This window comes from Oncorhynchus mykiss, chromosome 11, assembly GCF_013265735.2.
Source record: "Oncorhynchus mykiss isolate Arlee chromosome 11, USDA_OmykA_1.1, whole genome shotgun sequence".
NCBI lineage: Eukaryota > Metazoa > Chordata > Actinopteri > Salmoniformes > Salmonidae > Oncorhynchus > Oncorhynchus mykiss.
Window position 1 is genome coordinate 68,075,889 of NC_048575.1, and position 19,482 is coordinate 68,095,370.

A 19,482-nucleotide genomic window follows, 5' to 3' on the forward strand; every position below is an offset into this window, starting at 1 on the left:
GAATAAGGCTGTAACGTAAACAAAATTTGGAAAAAGTGAAAGGGTCTGAATACTTTCCGAATAAACTGTTTATAGAAAATGTTGACACCCCTTAATTTGTGGATTTGGCCATTTCAGCCACACCCATTGCTGACAGGTGTATAAAATCAAGCACACAGCCATGCAATCTCTGTAGCCAAACATTGGCAGTAGAATGGCCTTCCTGAAGAGCTGTGACTTTCAACGTGGCACTGTCATAGGATGCCACCCTTCCAACAAGTCAGTTCGTCAAATTTCTGCCCTACTCGAGCTGCCTCGGTCAACTGTAAGTGCTGTTATTGTGTGGAAACATTTAAGAGCAACAATGGCCACGAAGCGGTAAGCCACACAAGTGTACAGAATGGGTGTAGACACTCATTACGAGTTACAAACTGCCTCTGGAAGCAACATCAGCACAATAAATGTTAGTCGGGAGCTTCATGAAACAGGTTTCCATGGCATAGCAGCCGGACACAAGCCTAAGCTCATCATGCGCACTGCGAAGCGTCAGCTGGAGTGGTGTAAAGCTCGCCAACATTGGACTCTGGAGTGATGAATCACACTTCATCTGGCAGTCCGACAGACAAATCTAGGTTTGGCAAATGCCAGGAGAACGCCACCTGCCCCAATGCATAGTGCCAACTGTAAAGTTTGGTGGAGAAGGAAAAATGGTCTGAGACTGTTTTTCATGGTTCTGGCTAGGCCCCTTAGGGAAATCTTTGGCTGAATGGAACTAAGTCCCCGCAGCAATGTTCCAACATCTAGTGGAAAGCCTTTCCAGAAGAGAGGAGGGTGTTTTTGAAGCAAAGGGGGACCAACTCCATATTAATGCCTATAATTTTGGAATGAGATGTTTGGCAAGAACTGGGCCTTTTAAGTAAAGAATAAAAACAGACATTTAAGCATTCAATAAGTATTCCACAGTTTTATTTAAAGAATAAAATCCTGCATCAATATTTTAAGACAAACCTAAGATCTCCTTTAAATTTTAAAATAATTGTTCTTTTTTGAAACCATCACAAAAAAGAAACAAGTACAATTTTGTAATTTAAAATGTTTTACTGTACACAGCAGAATATACCATTTATTGCAAACTGAACACCCCTGATACCTCAAACTATACACAAAATTATTTAAGTTCACCTAGAGATATGCAAAACTACCGAGTTCGTTAATGATATTTTCTGGTCAAATATGAGTCTGGTTTCTCTGCCATGCGCCCCTGTAATTACCATGTGTCTGAAGCACAGTAAATGGTATCTTCAATGTGACATCATGCCTTTAGAACAGTCCATTTCAGGGGAGGTCAATTTCTTTATTTAGTTTGTACAAGATTCCAGTAAATGTGGCACTTTTGTCCTCCTTTCTGCAAACATAAAACAGAATAAACTAATGGGGAAGTCAGAAAAAAAAAAAAAGAAAAAAAAAGAGCTCGCCAGAGTCCCTCAGTGACAAACATGTTTACTAATTAATTCAGCAGAAACCGACCGACTTACATTATGGTAAAGCAATGCCACCAAACGTAAGATGCTAGACTATTCCTGCATTATGGACATCTCTAAACACACAGGACAATAGGAAATAAACGTCTATAAAAAGGGATTTCATTTGGAAAGATATGTTTCATTCAGCCTTTGGGCTATTCAATTACATATGACCTACATATCATAAGACAAAAGTAATGTTTGATGTACAACGCCTTAAAAACTGTGTTCCGTGGTTTTTTCTTTCTTTTGCTGCATATTGCAATAATAACAGTACATGCCATTTTAATGACACATTCCATGTTTACTGGTCTAATCAGAGGAGGGTATGGTTGCAAAAGTCTAATTTACCAAAAGTTTGAGTTTTCCAGAAATCCTAGTTAGAGGATTCTGGATTTCCTGCTCATTCCGGGAATATGCCAACCGGGATTTCTGGGTATGACAATGTAGCCCAGTGGCCCAAGAGGACACTGTATATTCAGTATAGTGGGTGTATACGATCTTATTCCACCCCAGTAAACTACTCACTGCGGCCAAATAACAGTTGCAAAATAAAATGTTGTAATCAAAAGCCAAATAAATACACCTGCATGACACAGAGTATCAGAAATCTGAAGCTCAATTAGAATAGTTTGAGACAGTACCATGACTAGAAAGGACATTTCGTTAAGTTAGAGAGAACCCAAACCATCCATGATTTAAATGCTGTAAAGAGTGATCTTATCACTCAGTAAATATTGAATCCACCAAAAGGTCCATGACAGCAGATCCCATCACACTGCTTTATGTAATGACAATATCAATAAATAAGATGAGAAATCTTTTCCAACCCTTTTCTACCAAAATCCCCAAGCCAAACTTATTCATACAACCCAATCATAACCACCAACCTCATTGGAATGAGGAAACAAAATAGGGTGCCCAGCCCCTCTAAAGAATCTAGGTTAAAAACCTGTATATCAGTTTTTTTATAAAAGCTGTCAGTTATGTTTGTTGAGTAACCATCGACCCATGATAGAATCTGCACTTGTTTAAATTGATCACCTCAAATACAGCATCAAGAAATCACACCCCTGTACTGTCCATTGCGAGCATACATAACACCAAAAACAACAGACCCCTTTATGGGTTAAGATCACAGTTACGGTTAGTTAAAATAAAAAAAGTTTACAATGATGATTCAAATCTGCCTCTTTTGTAACCAGTATTCAGCCAAATAACTGAAAATAACTGCCATCCCCAAACCATTGCACCATGGAGCCATCTACTTAGCATCAATTGAAAAAGCCTCTCAAAATAACAATCAATGCACTTTCACTGAAAGAAGCTGGAAACTAATAGGCTAATCACTGCTAATGCAAACCAAGTAAGCAACCACCTTTCACTAGTTACAACGCTCAATTGAAGTAGCAGCCCGCAATCAACAGCAATAGGAAGGAGGAACAAGATAAATTATTGATTTAACAGCAACTATTTTCCAAAGTGTTTAAGCTACTCAAAAATATGGCTTGTATTTGTTTTTAACTGTTCCAAAAACAAAAGTTAAATTGAAAGTAGGAATCAGATGTCAAACTAGAGGTCACATGATTGATAATGACTAGCACATTTTAAACTAAACCAAAAACATCCACGGAAGAGACTACTTTTCATTTCAACCACAGCCATAACCGTAGTGTTACAATGAGCAATAAATCTGTACAAGTAAGGCAGCTTGTTTTAACTAGATTAGTCAAAGCTAGCACAAGTGCTGCCCCATGGTGCATTGGAGAGTCAAGCAGACTGTAAGCATGTAAATCATTGAGAATACTCTTTTACTCATCTGTTAAGACTACAGGTTTCATGGTCATACAGAAGCTCTCTGGGCTGACCTACATGTATTTAATGGAAAAAATGCACAGGATTGAACATGCCTGGGTCATATTCATTAGGCACCAAACAGAAGAAAACAGACTGAAATATGGAGGGACTACCTTACCTTGTCCAATAAGAACGACTTGTTTTTTTCCGATGGCAAAGCACTATGTCATGGTATGCACTAATGAATACAACCCTTCTGTGCATTCCAAAATGTTGCTGTACCCATATGACACTGCAGTTCACGGCTTCCAAACTGCTGGTCTTAGTGGCATATCGATCCATGTTGTATAGCAGCAATACAACTTATTCATCTTCATATTCTAACAACGCATTGACAACACTAATTTACCAAAACCGTTACGGGACCGGAAGGACCAATAACTTAAAATATGGTCATAAAACCCAAGTGAAATTCACTTCTCAGTTTGCTGTTGTTTTGCAAGCACTTCTTCCATCGCTTGCACTTAATCTCAGACCGCTGACTTCAAGATGATACAAAAAAAAAAAGTCTGGTGTCCCTTCCCCCCAAAAGCAGCCTTGAGAAATCCATAGCCACGCATGTACAGTTACAGTATAGGAATGTAGGGGGTCTGACATGGCCAGACTAGCGTGTGTTCTGCAGTTCCAGTTTGTGTAGGCCTGTGAGCAGGAGGAAAGGAGGGGAGCTGTGTGTTTTGAAGTGGAGTAGGGAGAGTGAGGGCTCAGGGAGTTGTGATGGGGAGTGTCTGCGTGACGAGGGGTTATATGTGTTGGTGGTGGTGTCTGTGGGAGGAGCCCCAACCAGTGCCAGAGGAAGGGGAACGCTGGGTTGTGTCCCAAATGGCAGTCTTATAGTGTCCCATAGGGATCGGGTAAAAAGTAGTGCACCATGTAGGGAATAGGGTGCCATTTGGTACGTAGCCTCTGGGGTGTTGGGATGGGCAGCTGTCAGTGCACTCTTATGGGAATAATGCAGCCATCGGTTGCATCAGTGATGCTCTCTTCTTCTTACTCGCTCAGACAGAGGGACAGACAGATGGCTTCTGGGACTGGGGGCCTGGCAGGTCAGGGCTCAAATGGGCATCAGCCGAGTGGTGTTGAACAGGAGTGGGTTCAGTTCCTCTGCATGCACAGCCCTGTGGAGAGAGGGCTCTGAGGCACTCCGCTCGATTTTTGGTAACAGGTCCTGAACCTGCTCAATGCCTAACATGATCTGAGGAGAAACAAAGTAAACATTGTATAATTGGAAAGATACTCACATTCGAACCAAGGAGGCAGAGATGGATAAAACAAAAAGAGAACTGTATGTAAAGAGGAAAATACCCTGTTGTTGACTTTAAATGCTTTGGCAGTGCTCTCTCACCTGTGGAAAGAGGGGCCTCTCATCACGTTTGAACTTCAGGCAGTCAATGATGAGCCTCTTCATTGATTTGGGTGAGCTACTGGACAGCAAACTGAGGTCTGGAGACAAATAGCCTCGCCCAACCATAAAGAGTATCTGAGAGGAAAGACAGGTTGGTAAATGTATGTCTCTTGTTGGGAATAGAATATACAACAGTATCAGTTCTTATGTACGAGACGTTTGAATGTGAATGATCTTAAATAGCATACATGTCAGCTGCACCCTTCAGATCTGTATTAAGAGGTAAACCGTTCCCATCCTCCTCTCGGTAGTCTCATTTTATATTTATGTTTTATTGTAAAATTATAACAATTTCATTGCCATTATATTCGTTTCACCTGGTCTCTGTTGTTGATCTGGGAATAAGGCAGAGTCCCTGACATCAGCTCAAACAGAACCACCCCGTAGCCATACACGTCTGACTGAAACGTATAAGGGTTGGTGTCCTGCATCCGGATCACCTCAGGAGCCTAAAAACAGAAAACGCACACACATCGTTGGACAGCTGATTCAAGCACAAACATTTTATTTGATCTGTTCCATGAAGATTAATTTAAGACTAAGACTTTTTCCATTTGCCTGGCTACCCAGTTTCTCCTCTGCAATGATTCTGGATTGGAGTACATCCCTGACTCTTCACCGAATGCGAACACATTCGGGCTGTCTGACTGGACCAGGAACCAATGGGTTGGGTTGGGCCAGAGCCGGAACACACGTGGGTAAAGCGGCAGTTTGAAAATTCGTCATTGGCTTTGATACTCTGATTGGTTTGAGACAATTAGATACCCATAGACTTATAGTCATTGCGCCAACGCTAGTTAGCAACTCTCCTCAAACTGCACACAGAGAATGACAAATTGTATTCACAAGTTCAGGAAATTCAGTTCATGTCATGTTGTGTACTTGCCAAGATACCTCCAATTATAGCAACAACCCTAACTGTTATACTAACATAAAGCTGAGACTGTCCTCTTAACAGTAGTTTTAAAACAGTCTTTCCCACAAATACATTTTGAAAATATTGCCCAACTGTCAGTATGCTTGTACTTAATAGAAAGCATCTCTCCCTTCACTTCATGTGCAAAGGGGAGAGGGAGCGAAACAGAGACAGGACAGAGACGGGACAGAGACGGGACAGAGACGGGACAGAGACGGGACAGAGACGGGACAGTGACTTTCATTGCAGGAAGCAGGTTAATCCAGATTCATACACATTGACAGATGGAATTGCTTTTCCATTACTTCTAACCAAATTTCCAAAAAAGTATGCATAATGGTACATGGTACATGATCCCATGTACCATCTCCTGCTGTTGTGCAAGGCACTCCCCCATTCATAATAATACTTGTTAAATGAATTGTTAAAAAAAGTAAATCCACTTTGTATGGCCTTGTTCGCGAGTGTCAGTGGTACGTTTTTGGGGTCACGACGAAAATATTAATACATTCTAATAATATCTAAACAGTTAACTAGAAGGTACAAGATATGTTTTGGTTACTAGTTTGTTCTCCATCATATTTTATAGGCTAGGCCCACCTGCTGCTGAAACGTCTGACTGACAACGGCCCACTCATCTTGCACACATGCAGGTGATCCGAGCAAACAAACGAGCTGAAGTGTCATTCCGATCCTGGTGGATATGTAGATTTTTTTTATTTGACTGACAAAATCTTTAAACTGTGTCTAAATATATTAAATTAATTTCCATGACCTTTCCAAAACTTTTAGGATGTTATAATTTTCCAAACCTTTTTCAGGCCTGGAAAACACAATTTCAAGATGTCATGACTTTTCTAGGATTTCCATGACCGTTGGAACCCTGGTTAATGCACATTACGGTTGAACAAAAATTTGTTTTAGAACCCCCAAAAATCTGCAGGAACGATGTTCAGCCTAATCACCGAAATTATAGACATAAATCAAAATTGCTTCGGTAAGAGGGCAATATCGGTGTCTAATTCTCAGTTAATTGTCCCAGCTCTAGTTACTGTTGTCTTAAATTGTGAAGACCACTTTTCTCTCTCTGCAACAGCTCGACTTAAACATGCACAAAACGAGCACATGCAGATAGATAAGCTCTGTAACATCTTGAGTGTGCCTCAAGAATGATTATTTGTAAAAAAAAAATATATATATATATATATATATATATATATATATCCGTGGTGGCAACAATTAAGCAGCTGCACAATATAACAGAAACTGTTTGCTTTCGGCGTTGTATTTTTTAAGACCTTTGAAAACTGAATTGAAGACATTGTAAGACTTAAGGACTTTAAATCAGATTAATTTAAGACAAACACTTTAAGGACCCGCAGACACCCTGTTTAAGATGTTACAAATACAGTCTTATACTGAAAAATTAATCACGCATGAAAAATACAACCCCTCTAAACTCTCCAGGAAAACTCAGACATTACAAATCACATTGCTAAATATAGTTTGACAGTTGATGTGAAATGATGCTACCCCCACTATCAGCCAGTGATATCTAGGATGTATTCCTAGACACCAAATGGAAGAAAAAGGCCTGAAACGGACTGCCTGAACTTGTTCAATGAGACAATGTGCTGTAAATTAATGCAACCCAGGGGTGCAAGGAACTTACCATCCACAGAATGGAACCGCTAGGCTGTTCTACCTGCTCGGAGCCACTCCATCGAGACTTCACTGTGGCCAGCCCAAAGTCCCCGATCTTCACAGTCCAGCCCTCATGGAGGAAGATGTCTGACAACAGAGCTCAGGAACATGGCAGCAGGTAGGTAGGTATATACATTTGGAAAAGAAAAATCACACTGATGATTTCAATACAACCTTCAAAATGACTAAATAAGACTTGAAATTGATAGCATTCTACAAAAGTGATCTAGATTTGGACACAATCTTTGGCCTCAAGTGATACTGGTGGTGGGCATCTTTCTCTGACAAACATTGTGATACATTTTGTTTCATTTTGACAATTACGAAGAAATAATGTGTTTTAAAGGCTACTTCGCATTTAAAAAGAGGAAGACGACAAGATACTCTGGCACAGTTTGAAGCTTAAAAAAAAAAAAATCTCAAACCAAGCAATATAAGCATGATGCAAAGATTTCACAACTGAACACATACTGACAGTCCATAAAAATATTAATCAGTGGTGAACACAGCACTGAACACAGACAGAAAACACATAAATAGGGTGCTCAAAAATGCTTCTGTGGTCATTGATCATTGGCTTCTAACCAACCACATAGGCCTACACTAGAACTGACAGATCCTCACCAGATAGTGTTAAGCACACCACAAATCCAAACTCATGGCACGTATTCATAAAGAGTCTTAGAGTAGGACTGCTGATCTAAGATCAGGTCCTCCCTATCCATAATCTACACTGATTCAAATTAGAAAACGCAACATAGTAAAATCTTTTAAAATTGTTATGAGTTACAGATCAAATAAGGAAATCAGTCAAATGAAATAAATTCATTAGTCCCTAATCTATGGATTTCACATGACTGGGAATACAGATATGCATCGGTTGGTCACAAATACCTTTTTAAAAAAAAATTAAAAAAGGTAGGGGCGTGGATCAGAAAACCAGTCAGTATCTGGTGTATAAATTATAAAAGCTGCACATTTTACAGTGTCCTTTTAATTGTCCCCAGCACAGGGTGCACCTGTATAATCAGCTTGATATGCCACACCTGTTAGGTGGATGGATTATCTTGGCAAAGGAGAAATGCTCACTAACAGGGATGTAAACAAATTTATGCACAAAATTTGAGAGAAATAAGCTTGGGACATTTCTGGGCTCTTTTATTTCAGCTCATGAAACATGGGACCCTTTACATGTTGCATTTATATTTTTGTTCAGTGCAAATTCATCTTCAGAAGTAAAAGCCCAGCTCAAGAAAGGATACTGTTTGATTTCAGGTCTCGATGAATTATATTCTTGGCATGAAGATAACTGAAAAAAAAAAAAGAAAAAAGCCTGTGTTATTTCTAAATGTATACATAAAGTAAATACAAAAGCAGATAAGCTAAAAAAGAACATACTGCATGTTAATACTTTTCAAAAGCACCATGTGTTGTGATAAAGACATTTGAACAAAGCTCATGAGGCATTTAAGTTATATTCTAAAAGAATCAATAGCTAGCTATACAGTTGAAATCGGAAGTTTACATACAATTTGGTTAGTCATTAAAACTTGTTTTTCAACCACTCCACAAATTTCTTGTTAAGAAACTATAGTTTTGGCCAGTCGTTTAGGACATCTACTTTGTGCAGGACACAAGTACATTTTCCAACAATTGTTTACAGACAGATTATTTCACTTATAATTCACTTTATCACAATTCCAGTGGGTCAGAACTTTACAAACACTAAGTTGACTGGGCCTTTAAACAGCTTGGAAAATTCCAGAAAATTATGTCATGGCTTTATAAGCTTATGATAGGCTAATTGACACCATCTGAGTCAATTGGAGGTGTTTCTGCGGATGTATTTCAAGGCCTACCTTCAAACTCAGTGCCTCTTTGCTTGACATCATGAGAAAATCAAAAGAAATCAGCCAAGACCTCAGAAGAATAAAATTGTAGACCTCCACAAGTCTGGTTCATCCTTGGGAGCAATTTCCAAATGCCTGAAGGTACCACGTTCATCTGTACAAACAATAGTACGCAAGTATAAACACCATGGGACCACACAGCCGTCATACCGCTCAGGAAGGAGATGCGTTCTGTCTCCTAGAGATGACCGTATTTTGGTGCGAAAAGTGAAAATCAATCCCAGAACAACAGCAAAGGACCTTGTGAAGATGCTGGAGGAAACAGGTACAAATGTATCTATAGCCACAGTAAAATGAGTCCAATATCAGCATAACCTGAAAGGACACTCAGCAAGGAAAAAGCCACTGCTCCAAAACCGCCATAAAAAAGCCAGACTACGGTTTGCAACTGCATATGGGGACAAAGATCATACTTTTTGGAGAAATGTCCTATGGTCTGATGAAACAAGAATAGAACTGTTTGGCCATAATAACCATTGTTATTTTTGCAGGAAAAAGGGGGATGCTTGCAAGCCGAAGAACACCATCCCAACCGTGAAGCACGTGGGTGGCAGCATCATGTTGTGAGGGTGCTTTGCTGCAGGAGGGATTGGTGCACTTCACAAAATAGATTGCATCATGAGGCAAGAAAATGATGTGGATATATTGAAGCAACATCTCATGACATCAGTCAGGAAGTTAAAGCTTGGTCGCAAATGGGTCTTCCAAATGGAAAATGACCCCAAGCATACTTCCAAAGTTGTGGCAAAATGGCTTAAGGAGGGCAAAGTCAAGGTATTGGAGTGTCCATCACAAAGCCCTGACCTCAATCCTGTAGAAGATTCGTGGCAGAACTGAAAAAGTGTGTGTGAGCAAGGAGGCCTACAAGCCTGACTCAGTTACACCAGCTCTGTCAGGAGGAATGGGCCAAAATTTACCCAACTTATTGTGGGAAGCTTGTGGAAGGCTACCCGAAACGTTTGACCCAAGTTTAAATTGTTTAAGGCAAAGCTACCAAATACAGAGTGTATGTAAACTTCTGACCCACTGGGAATGTGACGAAATAAATAAATAATTATCTACTATTATTCTGACCTTTCACATTCTTAAAATAAACTGACCTAAGACAGGGAATTTTTACTAGGATTAAATGTCAGGAATTGTGAAAAACTGAGTTGAAATGTATTTGGCTAAGGTGTATGTAAACTTCCAACTAACTGTATATCATGAATTTAAAATAAAAATGGATTGCCACTTTAATAACAGTGTTTAAAGTGAAATAGCTTACTCCATGCCCTGTGCGGTCTGCCTGGCAACGTCGATGCGGCGCATGGTTTCAAACTTGGTCTCGGAGACATGCAGATGACGGTACAGGCTGCTGCCCTCACACCACTGTGTGATGATGGCAAAGTTAGGCTTAGTCATAAAGCCCATAAACAGCAGAATGTTGACGTGGCGTGTCTTTCTGCAGGGGGGGGGGGGGGGGGGAGACGACACACCAATATCAGTCACAACACACACTGCTATCAATATCTCACCCAAACTGCATGTTCCACAGTTTTAACAACAATACTCATGTTAACTCATGGTAGGTCAGTTTCAGTAAAAACAGCTACATAAATTGCAATACAGCACCATCATCAAGTAATGTGCCTTATATATCAAGACCCCCCCCAAAAACATGAATTAATTTGTAAATGTAAGAAGAGGGCAGGTAAAATACTCACCTTAGGACTTGCATTTCATTTTTAAAAGCCTGCAGCTGCTCAGGTGTTGGCTCTGTCACTTTGAGGATCTTGATGGCCACATCTCCATGCCACTTTCCCTTGAAAACAGTCCCAAAGGACCCTGCACCTATCCTTTTCTGCATGGTGACTTCTCGAGAGTGCACCTCCCAGTAGTAACTTGAGTCTCTATAACCGCCACGGTGCTGAAACACACTTTTACTTAACACCATTTTCAACAACATCCCCATCACTAATTAACAAGGAGCACCAAGGGTTCAGTCTCGGAAAAATACCACTTTCTAAAAAAAAAAGAGATAATGACAGCATCTCCCAAAAAGACTGCAACAAATGATGCCAGGACCTTTTTTCACCCAGATGAGATCCTGATTCCATAGAAGGGTTTTAGTAGCGCCGGCAAATCTAAACTTTACTTACCACTTTCTTTTTGTCGTCAGATGAGGAGGGCTTGCGCTCTTTGTGCTCTGAGGGGGATTTAGGGGGTCTCCTGCCAGGGGAGTCCAGGGAAGGGGGGCTAGTGGAGGGTTTGGATGAGGGTTCAGGACCTGTAAATAACAGTATTCAAATGAGCAGATTATGAAACAAATGAGCAAGTGCAAAATAATCTCAAAGACATGAGTAAGGATAAAGAAATCAGATTTTAAATCTCACCCATTGTATTGTTTTGTATTTTTAACGCCTCCTAAAAAGGACAAACACATTGTCTAATATTAATGAAACATTCACAGACAGATGGCCACTGTGTGTGATGTATACTATTGTGGGGGTTGAGAAATAAGCAGAAGACACATTTCCATGGTTCACTGTAACAAATAGACTAATGAATTTGTTTTGTAAACCCTGTGTTGTAGGAGTGACTGTCTCACCTCTATGATGCTGACTCCGGCAGGGCCCACAGTGCTGACCATGTGGACGTTGGGGGTGGAGGTGGACCGATGCCTCTGTAGGGATGGTCCATCTCCAACTGGCTGGGGAAACAGGAAGGCAGAGGTCGGGGACAGAAGTCCATGCCTACAAGACACAAAGGGGCACAACAGAACAGGTTCGGTTCATTTCTGAAGCGTTACGGTTATCCATTTGAGGGGGCACCAATACCATATGGTTTCTGTGACTGCATCCTAAATGTCACACTATTCCCTTTAAAGTGCACTACTTCTGACCAGAGTCCTATGGGATAAGTAGTGCACTACTTCTGACCAGAGACCTATGGGATAAGTAGTGCACTATATAAGGCCCGCAGAGCATTTTCCTAAGACCAAAAATGTATAAAAATGCAGCCGGTGTCAACTTAAAAGGTACAATTTCAAAATTTGGCATTGCATCATCAGTTTCTCTCTTGTTATGTCAGTCACTCAATTAGGCTATGTAATTTAACCAGCCATCTAAACTTTCAGTAACCATGGTCAAATTATTTCATTTTGTTAGTCCCTCTCACTCAGACATATTCAAAACTGCAAACATTTCTCTACACCCTAGGGCAAAATGAGTAGAAATGCATGAAATGTGTTATAAAATGTCTAAATCTTCACTCCGCCCCATGGCAAAATGTGTAGAATTGCAGGAAATTAACTCTAAAAATAATTATCCGCTGTCAAGAGGGGGGCCGCAAAACATGTTTTGCTTGTAAGGTGGGGGGGACCCTCCCAACAGAATGTCACTTAGGGCCAGCTCTGACTGCATGTGTGGGTATGGGTATGCAGACCCACGAGTCACTGCGGTCTCTCATGAGTTCAGATTTTTTTTGTGGCCCCCACCCCCATCAAAGTTGCCCATCCCTGATATAGGGAATAGGGTGTCCTTTGGGACGCATGTGACTATGGTTCAGATCCACTTACCCAGAAGAATCTGGGGTTAAGGCTATGTCGCTCTGGGATATGGAGTTGTCTGGCAACAGTATGGATATCTGAGGGTACTCATCTGTGCAGGGATTAGGTGTGAACCTGGAAATAAGGTACAGTACACACACAGAGGGTAAGCAGAAGGTAAAGAGCTGTTCCAGTCACAATGCTAACAGTAAAACAAATATGAAGTATTATTGGTGACATTGCACAACAAAATGCATGGAGAACATTATGGGATTTGATTCTTTTAGTTTGTGACCAACTTTTTATTTTGTTCGGTCTTTTTGAAGGGCAGGGTGGGTGGGGTGGAACTACAGAAATTCAGCCGTGACAATATACTCATTTTGATTTGGCTAATGAAAAAGCAGCCTTTTGTACAAATGGTGCTCTATTTTATGCAAGTGCTTTTGGAGCAGGTGCGTTTCTTGGGTCATCGCTATATCAACATGGTTTCTTATTAGGATATCAAGAAATCGGGAACGTATTAAAGGACAGTTTGGGCCTTTCAAATGCCAAGACAAAATAGCTAGCATTGCCTTTTATCTTTAGTGTTAGTTAGCCCATGGATGTGAAACAAAAAAGGCTGGACCCACAAGGAAACCCACACATTGGTACCCCCGCATGTGAACCACTCTAAATTACCCCTAAACATAATGTACCCTCAATTTGTATTAAACATGTATGTGCTCTATGTAAAAAGAAAAATGTTTTAAAAAGGCAGGGGGGGGTGTATGTGCAAGAAATGTAGTCTAATCTAGATTTTCACAATAATTAATCATGACCTTTTGGCCAAGTCGTCCCTGGGAGATAAATTCAGCAGCGTAAACAGAGGGGGACAGCCATCTAGCCTAAACAGTTTAGCCCAAAGGGATGAAATGCTCTATAGCCCCACAAGGAAGCAACCCGTGTAAATGCTACCACACTATTGACTCATACAATCTAGAACAGTATCCCCGTTCCGTCTCCATGTCTTTGACCGGGGCTCTAAAGTACAACCCTTTGGATCGCATATGGGGCGGCAGGGGAGCCTAGTGGGTAGAGCGTTGGACTAGTAACCGAAAGGTTGCAAGTTCAAATCCCCGAGCTGACAAGGTACAAATCTGTCGTTCTGCCCCTGAACAGGCAGTTAACCCACTGTTCCTAGGCTGTCATTGAAAATAAGAATTTGTTCTTAACTGAGTTTAAAAAAAAAAAGTTTTTTTAAATAAATAAATAAATAAATAAATAAATAATAACATGCTCCTAGATATTTTGCTGTGTGACATTACATATTATTTTGGGAGCACCAGTGAGACAAAACATGTAATAAAAATAAACATCCAGAGAATTTCTGTAATGATAGGGTGCAGATGTTTCCAAGTCCCCTAGAGAAAAAAGCAAGCACAGATTAATTTGTTTAATCCAAAGCCTACATGTAAAGAATAATAAAGACCGCTTCAGTGATTTGTATGTCTTGCAACTTTCTGAAGAAGTCATGGCATGTGAATGCCTGCGTCTACCACCGTGTCGGCAAAACATATTTTTCAAGGCTTCCCAAAAAAAATGTGGGGAATGATATGATATCATGATTTGTATCAATCGGGTGGTCTTTTGTTTTGCAAACTCTATTCCACATGCAGTACAGAAACACCGCCAGCCAAACACCAGTCTCTTGAGGTGCGTAATTGAAATTAAAGGGCAACTATACCTGCCAAAATATTTTATTGTGGTCTGCTGATGTGGTTTAATCATTGTTATCCAAATGTTGTTTGATATAAAGAGTGAGATTTTTAAGCATGAAAACCAGAAGGGGGAAGAAAAAAAGGGGAAATCCAAAACATTTGTTTCTCGTGTTATGGCGAACAAATGTATTGACTGGTAAGAATTCTGAGTGGCTGGTAGTTATTTTCATATAACTGCCACAGTGGTTGGTGGACCAAAAAGTTGGTTTATGAACAGGGCCTAAAAACTATCACGAGTCGTTCCCAAACCACTCATGGGCATTTGTTTACACCTTGTTCAGTCAGGTTACCCCATTAGCTAACAACCTGGTTACTTTACCAGTACATCAAAACATTTGGGGGCACAAAAATAAAGGAAAAAGGTTAGCTTCTTTAGACCACTACTGATCATAGCAATGAATGAATGAGTGATCTCTTGCATGTCGTCACTCACAAACTTGCCGTGTTTAAAGAGACAGGGTAGAATTGTCTATGTAATGCATCTCACTAAGTTGTGCTTTTACACGATATAGAAAGCTAATATAAAAAATATATCTTCTGGCACTCCTAGATTTGTTGTGGGAAAACTAGTGCTACCAATGAAAAATGCTAATTTAGAACCCTGTCCTCGACAGACTCACCGTTTTGTCATAGTGTCCATGTCCACACACACAGTGGGAACTTTGCTGCTGCAGTGCTGGTGAAACTTGTAGCCACATGTCTGACATCTGAAGCCGTTGAACAGAAACTTGTGGCAGAAGTCACAATAGGCCAACTTGAAGAAGGTTTTCCGTACCTGCAATAAAAATAATGTGAAAGTATATTTGTCAGACATTTCAGTTGAAGAGAAAGTGAGGTGAGAGTTGTGACAAAGTAGTGGTAAGTCTGCTATACTAACCCACACAGTCTGTACATGTGTGCAGAAGGTGGTGGTGTTAACCACTTCTGGAAAAATAAGTGTTGCCTTACAATACACAAATGCAAAGGTGAAACATTTACAAGAGCTACTTACAAAGTTATGCATGGCGAGAGGGACATCATCCAACACATCTACAAGCAGCTCTTCTCCTACCAGCGGGGTGATGTCAGTGTTCCAATCAGTTAGTCTCTTGCGACTGTGGGGGAGAGAGAGGGGGGGGGGGGGGGGCAGATTAAAAAAAGACCAATGATATCAAATAAGAAAAAATCTAAATCAGAAAACTGTATTACCATGAAAAAAAAATGTTGCCAGAAATGTATCTTGGGGTTAAGACGCATCAACAATGAACCACTTACAGATTATTTTGTAAACAGACACTGCTATGAACCTTTTACTTATTGAACTGTACACACACCTTGCCAGATCAGACAAGAAAGATGCTTAAAAATGGAGATGGTGCAAAACAAGATATTAAAATGGGCTAGGGCAGACACGTACCCCTCTAGGAGTCGAAACACTGCGCAACAGTCCTGGCTCAGGCCCCTCACTTTCAGGGCTTTATCCAAACTGTCATAAACAGTCTGGCCAGGGCGAACATTCACCTGCAGACAAACAGTAGGGAGTTTCATGTAGTTTAGCAATTTCAAGTAGGGTGTGCAAGTGGCTTGTTGTGTCAGAGAAAGATAACTACAGTGCCTTGCGAAAGTATTCGGCCCCCTTGAACTTTGCGACCTTTTGCCACATTTCAGGCTTCAAACATAAAGATATAAAACTATTTTTTTTTTAAGAATCAACAACAAGTGGGACACAATCATGAAGTGGAACGACATTTATTGGATATTTCAAACTTTTTTAACAAAACAAAAACGGAAAAATTGGGCGTGCAAAATTATTCAGCCCCCTTAAGTTAATAATTTGTAGCGCCACCTTTTGCTGCGATTACAGCTGTAAGTCACTTGGGGTATGTCTCTCAGTTTTGCACATCGAGAGACTGAATTTTTTTCCCATTCCTCCTTGAAAAACAGCTCGAGCTCAGGGAGGTTGTATGGAGAGCATTTGTGAACAGCAGTTTTCAGTTCTTTCCACAGATTCTCGATTGGATTCAGGTCTGGACTTTGACTTGGCCATTCTAACACCTGGATATGTTTATTTTTGAACCATTCCATTGTAGATTTTGCTTTATGTTTTGGATCATTGTCTTGTTGGAAGACAAATCTTTGTCCCAGTCTCAGGTCTTTTGCAGACTCCATCAGGTTCTCTTCCAGAATGGTCCTGTATTTGGCTCCATCCATCTTCCCATCAATTTTAACCATCTTCCCTGTCCCTGCTGAAGAAAAGCAGGCCCAAACCATGATGCTGCCACCACCATGTTTGACAGTGGGGATGGTGTGTTCAGGGTGATGAGCTGTGTTGCTTTTACGCCAAACATAACGTTTTGCATTGTTGCCAAAAAGTTCAATTTTGGTTTCATCTGACCAGAGCACCTTCTTCCACATGTTTGGTGTGTCTCCCAGGTGGCTTGTGGCAAACTTTAAACAACACTTGTTATGGATATCTTTAAGAAATGGCTTTCTTCTTGCCACTCTTCCATAAAGGCCAGATTTGTGCAATATATGACTGATTGTTGTCCTATGGACAGAGTCTCCCACCTCAGCTGTAGATCTCTGCAGTTCATCCAGAGTGATCATGGGCCTCTTGGCTGCATCTCTGATCAGTCTTCTCCTTGTATGAGCTGAAAGTTTAGAGGGACGGCCAGGTCTTTGTAGATTTGCAGTGGTCTGATACTCCTTCCATTTCAATATTATCGCTTGCACAGTGCTCCTTGGGATGTTTAAAGCTTGGGAAATCTTTTCGTATCCAAATCCGGCTTTAAACTTCTTCACAACAGTATCTCGGACCTGCCTGGTGTGTTCCTTGTTCTTCATGATGCTCTCTGCGCTTTTGACGGACCTCTGAGACTATCACAGTGCAGGTGCATTTATACGTAGACTTGATTACACACAGGTGGATTGTATTTATCATCATTAGTCATTTAGGTCAACATTGGATCATTCAGAGATCCTCACTGAACTTCTGGAGAGAGTTTGCTGCACTGAAAGTAAAGGGGCTGAATAATTTTGCACGTCCAATTTTTCAGTTTTTGATTTGTTAAAAAAGTTTGAAATATCCAATAAATGTCGTTCCACTTCATGATTGTGTCCCACTTGTTGTTGATTCTTCACAAAAAAAATACAGTTTTATATATTTATGTTTGAAGCCTGAAATGTGGCAAAAGGTCGCAAAGTTCAAGGGGGCCGAATACTTTCGCAAGGCACTGTACTTTCACATAATAAAATACAGCACCAACTTCATTTACAGTTATGAAATTGTGTGAGTTACATATTCACAGTGAATTATTTGGATCTCTATGGTAAATCATGTGTTTTCTCATGTTTGAGAAACATGATAAGAAATAGATTGGAACTGGGCCTTAGGCACCAGCTGGGACAACACCAACTGTCTGCTAGGAGTTAGTCATTGATGCAGTCGTGAATCATTAGTGTTGAAAATAATTCAATTTTTTGTGTAATATAAATGCCCAAAAGATTATTGTGAAAGTCTTACCACAGTCCTCTGTTTATTGGGGAGGTAGACACGGATGGTGCCGCCACCTCGGGGCACATCCTCTGGACTGGTCTCACCAGAGGAGGAGCAAGAGGAGGAGTTGGAGGACATGATGAAAGGCAGGAGGAGCAGGGGAGGCAGCACTGAGATGCTTCAACCACAGGCGAACTTCATACACTGGGGATCCGGGGGAGTGAGCCCTTACCTGGAACAGACAGTGCTACGAATTAGCTACGATCCATCTGAATTCAATCAAACGAGTGAGACAAATGTGCCCACAATTATGAACATAGATTGACTAAGTATGTTGCAACTTGCAAGGATTATACAACATTGTGTAAACTAGGTAAATAACTGCTAAATAAAACAGAAGAGGCCTCATTTTTACAACTCCAAAAATAGCTTATCACAGTAAAAACAGTCTAAAAAGGGTTGCTTGTACCAAACAGCTGAGTTGGTGTAGGTTGTCAATGGCTCGAACAAATGTTATTTATCATGGATGATTACTACTTTGACACTAACTAGTTAAACTTACTAACCAGCTAGCTAACTTCATAGGCAACTTTACGTAGCCTAGACATTGCTAGTTAACGTTCATTACTACAGCAGGTCTCGCTGCACTTTGACTCACAGCTAGACATTTAACGTTAATGTGCACGCGAAATTGCATTATTGCTGTCAAGTACCGTAGGAGCCTTGTTGGCTTTGTAAAGCTACAAATGTTATAGCTAAAGTCGTTGGCAAGGTAATTACGTAGCTATCCTAGCTTAGCATATAGTAATGATATGACTGTTTAGCAATATGACATTTCCACATTTTGGAAGCCATATCTCTCAGCATAACTACCACTGAGGCTTGCAATTCGTTTATATTATTTTGACGGAATGACAATACCGCGTCGACGAGGCTGTTATAAATAGTTTCTTAATTCCTGTCAGGTGTTTTTTTCACGTTCGAGTGCTTTCATGAGGCGGAAAGGGATTAGCTAGCTAGCGCGTTAGGTTGCTACTTTTGCTGTCTGATACTATCAAGTAACGAAAAGCTTCTTTCACTCTAATTTACGTAATAACATAAGCAACTGCTTAATTCATAATCGGCAATTGAGTACCATTGCAAAACGAGTCATTCATAAACAACTAACCGCAAATTTGGTTTTGGAATAGTCTTACCTGAAGGAGCCATCTTGAACGCTCTTCATCAGAAGTAGAATCTCTTGGAAAGCGGAACACCTCCGTGATGCGCGCTCCCTATTGGTCAATTCTCACATGTACACTCGCTCATTGGATAACATAATATAACAATGGGGCGGGTGTTACAAGTAAACATGATTAAAAAAAATTAAAAAAGTTAACATTCTACAAACTTATGTCAAAGTAAACTACATACAAACGACGTGGATATGA

General features: G+C 40.5%; 1 protein-coding gene across 6 annotated transcripts; it reads right to left on the reverse strand.

The window, feature by feature from the left end:
- Positions 1-928: 928 nt before the first annotated feature.
- Positions 929-19,399, reverse strand: LOC110536286 (serine/threonine-protein kinase A-Raf). 6 transcript variants are annotated; one of them, XM_021622004.2, is made up of 16 exons: positions 19,249-19,399; positions 18,080-18,284; positions 15,974-16,077; positions 15,569-15,671; positions 15,198-15,352; positions 12,851-12,955; positions 11,882-12,026; positions 11,667-11,697; positions 11,433-11,560; positions 10,998-11,200; positions 10,559-10,735; positions 8,644-8,690; positions 7,350-7,468; positions 5,079-5,210; positions 4,702-4,836; positions 929-4,551 (listed from the first exon to the last, which is right to left on the reverse strand). In XM_021622004.2, the coding sequence occupies exons 2-16, from the start codon at positions 18,188-18,190 to the stop codon at positions 4,411-4,413; spliced, it is 1,836 nt and encodes a 611-aa protein (XP_021477679.1). In that variant the 5' UTR covers positions 18,191-18,284; positions 19,249-19,399; the 3' UTR covers positions 929-4,410. The 6 variants fall into 6 exon arrangements, with proteins under 6 accessions (XP_021477679.1, XP_021477681.1, XP_036792080.1 ...); XM_021622006.2 differs by having other exon boundaries at positions 19,221-19,250; XM_036936185.1 differs by lacking the exon at positions 19,249-19,399 and adding an exon at positions 19,188-19,218.
- Between the last annotated feature and the right edge of the window lie 83 nt (positions 19,400-19,482).